Genomic DNA, 10,290 nt, shown 5'->3' on the forward strand with positions numbered 1-10,290 from the left:
AGGTGCTGTGCCCCTTTCTCTTCCAGGACTCCGATTTCAGCCTGCCACCTGGGTCTGTTTCTGGTCCTGTAGGGAATCCAGTCGCCAAGCTTCAGGATGTCTTGGCTAGTAATGTAAGTCAGCATGCCCTCCTCCAGCTCTGCCTTGCACCAGTGCTGGCTCTGTGGTTTGGGGACCTTTGGCTGGAGGTGTTATCAGTCCTCTTAAGGACTGGGTCCTTTGGCTTGCTTTTGGCTAGCTGTGGGGCAGACTCCTCTCCCTAGGGAGGGAGCCCAGGGCAAGTGCTCTAAACACTGAGCCACACACCCCACTCCAGCCCCAGACTGTTCCTTCACAGCTAGTGGACAGTTCTGGTTAAGCAGGAGGTTCCTCCTGGAAGCCAGGCTTCCTCAATGCAGGTAGCACCGTGTGTGTGCTGTTGCCCACTGGGTTCTGTGCACTGGAGAGAAAGTGAGAGATTCAGCCTTGTTAGCTGCTTTGGAGAAGCAGCAAACAGCTTCACTCTGATCTGTGTTCTGAAGGAGCTGGAGCTGTCTGGATGAGGGAGGACAAAAGGGTTGGGGGAGGAGCTTTAGTGCTTCAGAGGTTGCCAGTCATTGAATAAAAACAGTTGGGATTTGATGTGTTTGAAAGGCGGTGTTAGCCACGCCTACTCACTTTGGGAATCCTGAATGAGTTGTTACAATTGGCTACGGAGCCCAGTGCTCCAGGGTCCAGGCATTGCATTTCCCACCTGTGTTCGGAGGGCCCAAAGAGCCAAGTGACAGCCACCAACCACTCTTTCCTGTCTGGACCTGGCCATCTCCAAGCCAGGCAGTAGGTTTCTGCCAAGCCAGGTGCTTGCTTCATGGCAGCTCGTCCCTGTTTGTGTTCCTGGGACGTGACTGTGTAGAGCCAGTGGAATGTGGCTGTGGAGGTGACTTCTGTCACGGAAACTGATCTAGGCAGCCTGTTCTAGATGAGTCCTGGTCACAGGGGTGTGTTTGGATGAGCAGCTGCCCTGTGTCCCTGAGGCCTGCCTGTGCCCGTGACTTTCTTTCTCCCCTCTCCAGGCAGGACTGACGCAGAGTATTCCCATCCTGAGGCGGGATCACCACATCCAGAGAGCCATCGGCCTCTCCCCCATGTCTTTCCCCACCGCAGACCTCACGCTGAAGGTAAAGCCAGGCTCGTGCTGGACTAGGGCCCTCGCCAGCTCCTCAGCTTGTGAAGAGGTGGAGAGGGAGCCCTTCCACACTCAGTTAGGCTGCTGCTCTCCCCTTTTGTCCCCAGTAGTAATTGGCATCCTTCCCCTCCTCTTGCTTCCAAAGATGGAGTCTGCACGCAAGGCTTGGGAAAACTCCCCCAGTTTGCCGGAGCAGAGCTCTCCAGGAGGTGCAGGCTCGGGCATCCAGCCTCCATCCTCTGTGGGCGCCTCCAACGGGGTCAACTACAGCTCCTTTGGTGGAGTGTCAATGCCGCCCATGCCCGTGGCTTCTGTAGCGCCTTCTGCTTCAATGCCAGGTATCACATCCTCTGAGCCAGGCTCAGGAGCCTTCTCCATTCACTCTCGAGAAGCCGGGTTCACAACTCAGCTTTCACCCACAGGGCGTGCATGACACTTGTTTCTAGGTCAGGTAGTTACAGCTTTCCACTGTTATGTGTAATCACTGCTCTGTTGTGGGAAGCGGCCATAGGGAGGCACTTGGAACTGCCAGAGTGGAGTGAGCAGAGACAGCTTTGAGTCATTGCCAAATCCCTAGTGAGCTGCTTTCTTCTCCAGTAAAGCAGGGTGATGATACTGAACCACAGGGTGGCTGCACCCAAGAAGCAAGGGGCTCACTGCCCTCTGTTGCTGGCAGCTGTTTGGGTCCTCCTGTCATCATGCTTGCGACTATGGATTTTCAGAGCCCAGTTGCCAAGGTCTCAGTGATGTAATTCCAATAGATCCTTCTGACCCTCCACTGTGGACTCAAAGCAGGGAGATGAAGAGGACTGTGACTGAGAGACCAAGACAACTCTCTTCCATAGTAAACAGCCCTCCCAGCGGCCCAGCACTCCCATAGGGAGCGGCCGAGAGGTTAGGTGCTCTCCTGCACCTGTCTGGGTTTCCTGAGCTGTGTGCTGCATCGGAAAACCACACAGCTTCTGTTCACACATGTCCTCAGCCCCATTGGGAGACATGGCTGTGCGCAGCAGGAGGCTTGATTCGTTCCTTCCTTTTCTGTGTTCTGTCTCCAGGCAGCCACCTCCCACCTCTATACCTGGATGGCCACGTGTTTGCAAGTCAGCCCCGACTGGTTCCTCAAACGATACCTCAGCAGCAGAGTTACCAGCAGGTGAGGGTATCAAGCCCTGGTAGCCAGAGGTCAGAGACAGCACAGCTGTGGTCATTCTGCATTTCTTTGCTGGTGACCTCCCCCCCCCCCCATGTGATCTCCCAGCACTGGCAGACCATGGCACCCATAGAGTGTAGACAGACTCTGAGATGACAGGCATGGAGTAGGCACCTCACTACTCAGGGGCCTCACGTCTCTCAGCTGAAGAGTAACTACAGTGGTGTTATGTTGATAACGGAAGCCTGATGGTCTGAGTCCCTGGGCACAGATGCATTAAAAAGAGGCAGTTTTAGGGCTAGGCAGGATGTTGTCTTTGCACAAGATTGGGATTCTGTCTGTGTGACACTAGTGTGTTTTGGAGCCTTCTTCCAGAGATCGGTGTTGGCCGCCTATACAGCCCAGGAGTGTTCCTTCCTGTTCCAGGTCTCCGATCCAGACAGGATGGGGTTACCCTCAGCTCTTAAGACATGTGATTTTGATCCACTAAATGGGTCTTAGAGCCTCCTTTTATTTTGTTTGTATTTTATGATTATTTTGCCTACATGTATGTCTGCGCTATGTGTATATACTGTCCACAGAGGCCAAAAGGTGTGGTATCCTCTGGAATGGGAAACAGACAGTCGTGCGTGGATGCTGAGAACTGAGCCCAGGTCTTCAGCAAGAACAGTGCTTTTAAACACTGGACTGTCTTTCTAGCACTTCAAGATTTTTGAGTCTCACTCTGGGCACTGTTTGGCCTAGGCTGAGCTGTAACTTAGAGAGGTCCTGTAGCCTTAGCCGCCCAAGGGCAGATATTATATGAGTAAGACACAACATACTGAGCTTGCATAGATCCTAAAAAGGATAGTCAGAACTCCCCTCCACTGATGTGTAGAGCTGGGCTTGCTCCTCTGTGTGCTTCTGTAGGGCAGCCATGCCTTGTTCTTAAGACTTATTGACCTTTTGCTGCAGGAAGACTGATCAGATGGGTGAAGCTTGGCCAGGACCGGGTGGAGGTGGGGAGGTGTGTTGCGGGCAGTGCAGTCATCACCTGGCTCCTGTTCACAGGCTGCCACTGCCCAGCAGATCCCGATACCCCTCCACACATCTCTGCAGGCCCAGGCACAGCTCGGGCTGAGGGGTGGGCTCCCCGTCTCCCAGTCCCAGGAGATCTTCAGTTCCCTGCAGCCTTTCAGGTGAGCCAGCTGGGGCATCAGACCTCCACGCTCCCCGGCTGTGTGTGTGCTGCTCCGGGGCGTGGACTAGGACACTAGATGCTCTGTACTCCTTTCCAGTGCACCATAGACTGCTGGGGCATCCTGTCCCCTCTGCCGGGTCTTCTCCCCTCTACCCACTGCCCCCATACCCCAACCTACCCTTTCTGTATGCATGATGACTTTAGCCTTGGGCATCACTGGGTCTTCCTGGGCCTGCCACAGCTTGGTTGTGTTCATGGTCCCCTCGTCAGCAATATCAGGATTGTTTTGGTCCTCTGAATCATTCTCTGGGGAAGCAGGGATCTGTTAGCAAGTCTTCCGTTCCTGTGCTCACAGGTGTTGGAGACAGTTGTCTTCCTTGCTCGCCTGTTCCTGACCTTCATCTGGCTTTTGCAGGTCTCAGGTGTACATGCACCCCAGCCTGTCACCACCCAGCACTATGATCCTTTCTGGGGGCACGGCCCTGAAACCCCCATACTCTGCATTTCCCGGCATGCAGCCCTTGGAGATGGTGAAGCCACAGTCTGGCTCGCCCTACCAGCCCATGAGTGGAAACCAGGCCCTGGTCTACGAGGGACAGCTTGGCCAGGCTGCCGGGCTGGGCACCTCCCAGATGCTGGATTCCCAGCTCCCACAGGTCAGTGTGGTTTGTTGGCAGTCTCATCCTTCCTTGCCTCTCAGTTGCCTTTTTTTATTTTGGTTTTTTCGAGACAGGGTTTCTCTGTGTAGCCCTGGCTGTCCTGGAACTCACTCTGTAGATCAGGCTGGCTCAGTTGCCTCTTGTGTGCTGATGTTCAAATGTATATCAGACACAGAGACTCTTACTAGTTCACAGAGCACTGTGTTCTCCTGGCTTCCCCCTTCCTCTAGCGTTCTCTTCTAGAGATGTCTGCGACCCCGAGATGATGGCTGTGGGACTGGAAATGGGGCAGGTGTCCCTTCTAGTCACCACTTCATAGCCTGAGTCAGAGCTGGCTGCATCTTGCAGCCATGGCCTTCTCTGCAGGTTGGAGCTTCCCCCTGCCAAATCGTGCCCTCAACCTCTGGCCCCTGAGTGTGCTTTTCTTTTTCTGTCGGGCCACTGGCCTGCCTCTTACTTCATCTAGATGGCCTTGTCCATGGTTGTGTGCAAGGATCATGTGTGGTCACAGGTCTGCCTTTCTAAGTGATAGTTCCCAGTGGTCTGAGCACCTTGACCCTGGCCGCTCCTGCAACCTGCTCCTCTCAGCACCCCGTGGCATGACTTGTGTGTACTGCCAGGAGTAGATCCTAAGAGCCATGCACACACTCGGTCTCCATCAGTCCTGCCTCCTAGTGGCCACTACTGCTGTGTCCCCCATGTTGTGTTGTCCTCTGTCCTCTCCCATGATGGCTTGCTTCTGTACTATAGCGGCATCCTAATCCCGCGGATGCCCCTCATCCGGCAGGCCACCCTGGCAGGTATTCTTCCTCCTTCCGGAGGATGCTCAGTGCTGAGCTCTTCACTGAGGGGTCCTCTCTAGACTGCACCCTCAGCCACCCCATCACCTGTTGCCCCTGACTCCTAAAATCATGTGCAAGACTCTTCCCTGGCTCTCCTGACTCCTCACACCCTCTTCCTTCCTTCCCTGCCCCCATCGAATTGTGAGTGTGCCCTTCATTCCTGTCTTTGCTCTCCTTTCGGGTCACTGTCACCCAAGGTCTACCTTGAGTTTATTTCCTCAACCTTGGGTCCTACAGCTGCCCAGCGTCGCTACTTTATATCTCGTGGCGGCTCCAGCATGCTGATGTCAAGACATGGTTTCCCTCCTGTCCTGAGCATCTGATCTGCATTACTCCATCCTGCTTTTCCCACCCCTCCCACTTCTAGCTCTTCAGTGGCTCCTGTCTCTCTCTGTCTGCCCCCTCCCCCCCACACACACTCATCCTTACTACTCTGCCTTCTGCTGTGCTGCATCCGTAGGGTCTTACCCTTTGCCCTACTTTTACCCTCAGTCCTTGATAGCCCATGCAGTGAGTACAGCAGCCCAGCCTGTCCTGGAAGGACAAGAGCCAGGCTGTCCCCTGCCCAGGCATCCTTCTTGCCTGGCTTTACTCTGTCCCTGCTGCACTCTGCTCTGAGGTTCTGGTGTCACTATAAGTCTCAGTGATGTGGTTCCAATAGATCCTTCTGACCCTCCACTGTGGACTCAAAGCAGGGAGATGAAGAGGACTGTGACTGAGAGACCCAAGTGGCCCAGCTCTGCCCAGGCTTGTTCTGGACTTGGGGCATGACCTCTTGGCCTGTGCGTTCTGCTGTTCCGCTGTCTGTCATCCTCCAGAAGGCTCTCTGAGGCTCTGGTTTGGTCTTCTTTTCTGCCATCATTGATTTAAAAACCTATGGCTCCCATCTTTGTGCCGCACGAAGGGATGTGAGGACAGGCTTCCTGCACCTCACAGATATCACTGGGAGCTCTCTGCCATCTTCCCCTCCAAGCCTGCACTCTGAATGGCATCTAGCTATGTGCAGCATGTCATAGCTCTGTTGGTGCCACTGTTCATGTCTGACTGCCTTGTGACTTCTCCAGCACCCTTTGTTAGTGAAGACTCCAGGGCCTGAGGCCACACAGCCTCCTGCAGGTGCAGAGGCCACTCAGGAGTGCTGCATCCACTCCCAGTTGCATGTTTTAGCTTTCTCCCCAGTGTACCTTCTGCCTCCTGACTGTCCTGTCACCCAACAGCTAACTATGCCACTGCCTCGGTATGGCTCCGGGCAGCAGCCACTGATCCTGCCACAATCCGTTCAGCTGCCTCCAGGACAGAGTCTGTCTGTTGGAGCCCCTCGGAGGATTCCTCCACCTGGCTCCCAACCACCAGTCCTGAACACCAGCAGAGAGGTAAAGGTGGTCCCAGAGAGGGGCATTGTGCAGCCAAAGCCTCTGCCACAGAATGTCCATAGAAAGGGCACGCCCCCCAGCCTCTCACACTGCAAAGGCCTCTGGCTCAGTTGCTGGATGACTCTTTCTTATGTGTAAACTCGTCAGGAAGATGGGCGTTGGCATGTGCAAGCCTACCAGGCAGCAAGGAAGATATACAACCAATGCCTTAGCTAATGGGGGGAGCCACACGGAGCTACCACAGATGCAGGACAAAGACTCTTGAATAAGGACAGGAGTCTGCGCTTCTCACCAGGGTACATGGGGCTCTGATGTGATGGTGTCTAGGTGATTGTGCACAGAGCAGCCAGTCTCCCGTGGCCGTGCATGCTCACCTCTCCTGTCCTTTCAAGGAAGCGTCTGTACTCTTGCACATGCTTTTACTCCTGGCACTCAGAAAGCTAAGACAAGGGATCGGAGTTTGAGGACTTCCTTAGCTCTGGAGTGAGGCGTAGTCTCAGAAGAAGAGTAAACAAACACTGGGACTCGGCCTACCCTTGAGCCCAGGTTGGGGTTTGCTCCGCTGTGGGCTGGGCTGTCTCTGGGCTGCTGAGTAACTCTGTTGTTTCTTGACCACTCTAGTCCACTCAGATGGAGTTGAAAGGCTTCCACTTTGCCGACAGTAAACAGAATGTTCCTACCGGAGGCTCCGCACCATCCCCGCAGGCCTACAGGTAAAGATGAGCCCTGCGGCTTGGGGCTCCTTGCTGAGTGTTCCATAAGTCACTTCAAGGAGCCCATGGGCCCAGGGAAAAGGGTGGAAGGCAGGGCCCCCTTTGAATCCCTGAGAGTCACTGAGGTGTCCTTGTAATGTGCTCATGCCATAGTCAGCTGTGGCAGAGTCCCAGGGAAGCTGCATTTGTTTCCGATCTGCAGGGTAAGGTGCTCTGAGGAGTAAGAACTTCCTGGGGTGGCAGCCACAGCCCCACGGCCTCCTCATATCCAAACTGACCTGTTAGAGAACTTCTTAAAGCTGGCTGTGGGTGGCCTTTCTTCCCAAACCACAAATTGGTACCTGCCACTAGCGTCCTTTGTACTGGTTTTCTACCTCCAGTAACCATCAAGGTTCCCCTTGCCTTGATTCAGAGGTGTCTTTTGGATCATGGCAGGGGCTCTAGATTCCCTCATGCTGGGTTGGGGGTGCCTCTCTGGGCCTGGGCCTGAGACAACATACAACCTGATACCTTGTGGTTAAGCACTGAGTGAGATAGACAGATCTGTAGTGTTTTTCTAGAGATGACCTGGGAGCACACAGTGCAGGTGGAGTCCTGCATCCGCGCCTCGCTTTACTGACTCCCCTGACACTGGCGTGCTGGGCTGGCGCTGCCTCCATCCTTTCCTTGAGTCTGTGCAGTGAAGGCACCTGTGTCTGTCTTAAATACACTCTTGCTGTTGTGGCTTTTGTTTGTGTTTGTTCTGCTGCCATTGCCTGGTAGAGGACCCACACAGCAGAGCCCCGTGTGGAGGGAGGGGAAGAGAGGAAGCTTCAGGAAGGCGAGTACATCATAGTCCTGCCTGCCCAGTGTGATCTCAGTATCCTGGGCTCGGTAGGTTGTAAGGAGGGAAGTCTTGAAAGAAACTGGGCACTTCTAGCCACAGATTGAAAATATTTGGGAGTAGGAAGGGACCAAAATAGTTTCTTGTCATCATTTCTAAGCAATGCAGTACAGCTGCTGTCGACATAGTGTCTGTAAACAGTCTAGTGAGGACTTTTCAAGTATATAGGAAGAGCTGAGAGTGGGTCAGTGTGGAGAGAGAGTACATGCGTACTTAAACTCATGAGGCTCTTGGTTCCATTCCCAGAACCAAACCAAAACCAAAACCACATACTGGAGAATATGGCTAGGTTACATGTAAATATCATGTTAACTTTACCTGTGGAGAGAGGGAGGGGCTGCTGGATATGGAAGACACAGGCATCATGGTGACCAGAGGGATTGCAGTGACTTGTATAGTTCCCCAAGGTTTTCAGAAAATGGGCAACTGAGACACGCCTTGTAAAACGGAGTCCTCAGGTAGAAACTCAAGGGATGTGCTGTCCCCTTGATGGCTTCTCAGGCTATGGTGGTACCCAGCACTAGACAGCCTCACCCCCAAGAGACTCTGGCCTCTGCACAGTACTCCTTCTTACAGAAGATCTCTTTCTCATGAAACATCTAAGGGCCCTGGGGACTAAATGTGGTCATAGATCTCTCCCCTCCCCCCACAAGTGAGACCGAGGCAACCCCTCCTTGGACGCTGCTGCAAGCCTTCATCTGGACACTGCACCACACTGGTCCAGATTCCACAGCCTGAGGGTGGCACTAGCTGTCTTCTCTCAGCAAGGGCTGTGGCTCCTCTCCTGGGTGTGTCTCTGGGAAGTGCCGAGGGGCACTGTTGACCACCCGCGCCTGCCCCCCCCCCCTACCGTTTGCATCCTTAGCTGTCTCAGGTCTGTGCTTTCTGTCTGCAAAGGCCTCTGGTCAGAGCGCCTCCCTGCCTCTATCTGCCTCCATGTGCTGCTAGGCATCGACTCCATCTCTGTGGTGACACATGTGTATTCTCACCCTGCCTTTGGTTTTTTCAGGCCTAGCTCTGCTAGCCCCAGTGGGAAGCCCTCTGGATCAGCAGTTAACATGGGCTCTGTGCAGGGACACTACGTTCAACAGGTAGAAATGGCTTCCCAGACCCTGCAGCCCTGGACACTTAGGCCTGTCTCCCAGCGCCAAGGAAAGGGGGCTATCCAACCGATGGATGGTTTTTATTAAGGGAAACGTGCCCTAGTGCTGGGACATCTGAGTTCCTCCTGAGAAAAGCACTTCTCTTGATGGGTGTTTGGATCCTTCCTTGTCCTGCAGAGAAGGGAGGAGCCTGGTTCCCGTATTGTCTATCCTCAGCCATTTATGGCTGCCATGGCGCTCTAGGAGACATGGTTGGGCCTGGGTTAGCTCAGGCTGGGCTGTGTGTGCGTGCTAGCTCTAGTGGGTGCTGTGCCGTGTCTCTGTCTGCCTGGGTGGGGTCATAGACAGGGTACAGCCTCCCCCATCTTACAGTAAGGACTTCTCCATCTTTCCCTGTAGGTCCTTTTCTCTTCCTCCTGTAAAGCTGGGCTGGGACTTGGTCAGGCCTGGGACTTAATAAATTTGTCACTGACACGTGTAGGTTGTGAGGGTGACGGCTCTTTTTGTCCCCCTTTCCCAGTGTTCCTTGGAAGTCTGCTCCTGTTGTGGGATGGGTTTCTAGCCCTTTCTCCCAGAGCTGAAGGCAGAACTCAGGGGCAGAGCACTTGCCTAGCATGTGTGAGGCCCTGGGTTCCAGCCTCAGCTGACAAAGCAAAACCCACCCAACAAAATTTCCCCCAGAAGTTAGACAAGTGAGGTCATCCCGTGCAAGGGAGGTCACCCCATACAGGTGAAGTCACCCCGTGCAGGCGAGGCCACCACTGCGCAGCCCTGCCAGCTAGTACAGCCATGAGATCAGCTGGGTCCTGGGGAAATGCAGTTATTCAGAGACACTTGGGATAGGGGCTTGACTGGACAGGGCGCCAAGATCTGGGAGATCCCAGCTGGCTTTATCCCTCTATAGATGGGTGGGTGCTGAAGGGGCTGTTTGCTTGCCAGTGGGGCACAGGGTGCACTGATTTGAAAAGGCCCTTTCCATCAGCCTTGGGACCTGACATGTTCACCAAGGATGTGCTACTGGATTCTCTGTGGAGACCTGGAGTCTTACCGCCTCTCTGAATCACTGCACCCATGGGAGGGACCAGGGCAGTTCTGCCTGCACACCAGGCTCCTCCCTGGTCTTGTGAGGATAGCTTTTGGTCTGACACTGGAACAGGAAGGGAGTGGTCTCTACACATTTTGCCCTGCAGTCACCTTGATTTTCTTGTCCATCTGTCCTAAG

General features: G+C 54.2%; 1 protein-coding gene and 2 non-coding genes across 13 annotated transcripts in view; all 3 read left to right on the plus strand.

The window, feature by feature from the left end:
• The window catches only part of Prrc2b (proline rich coiled-coil 2B), an 82,981-nt gene that overhangs the window by 68,752 nt on the left and 3,939 nt on the right, over positions 1 to 10,290 (plus strand). For 8 of the 11 annotated variants that reach the window (XM_076928483.1, XM_034494205.2, XM_034494208.2 and 5 more), the window contains 9 exons: positions 27 to 113; positions 1,053 to 1,157; positions 1,311 to 1,503; positions 2,221 to 2,318; positions 3,366 to 3,493; positions 3,911 to 4,151; positions 6,214 to 6,369; positions 6,991 to 7,082; positions 8,975 to 9,056. In XM_076928483.1, the coding sequence (XP_076784598.1) occupies positions 27 to 113; positions 1,053 to 1,157; positions 1,311 to 1,503; positions 2,221 to 2,318; positions 3,366 to 3,493; positions 3,911 to 4,151; positions 6,214 to 6,369; positions 6,991 to 7,082; positions 8,975 to 9,056 (1,182 nt within the window). The remainder of the gene's footprint in view (positions 1 to 26; positions 114 to 1,052; positions 1,158 to 1,310; positions 1,504 to 2,220; positions 2,319 to 3,365; positions 3,494 to 3,910; positions 4,152 to 6,213; positions 6,370 to 6,990; positions 7,083 to 8,974; positions 9,057 to 10,290) is intronic. The other 3 variants (XM_034494211.2, XM_076928485.1, XM_034494213.2) reach the window with 1 other exon arrangement.
• On the plus strand, positions 1,904 to 1,988 carry LOC117704728 (small nucleolar RNA SNORD62). The gene has a single exon (XR_004606264.1). It is a non-coding gene; the product is annotated as a small nucleolar RNA SNORD62 (small nucleolar RNA).
• LOC117704730 (small nucleolar RNA SNORD62) lies at positions 5,635 to 5,719 on the plus strand. Its single transcript, XR_004606266.1, has one exon. It is a non-coding gene; the product is annotated as a small nucleolar RNA SNORD62 (small nucleolar RNA).

This window comes from Arvicanthis niloticus, chromosome 2 (genome assembly GCF_011762505.2).
Source record: "Arvicanthis niloticus isolate mArvNil1 chromosome 2, mArvNil1.pat.X, whole genome shotgun sequence".
Taxonomy (NCBI): Eukaryota; Metazoa; Chordata; class Mammalia; order Rodentia; family Muridae; genus Arvicanthis; species Arvicanthis niloticus.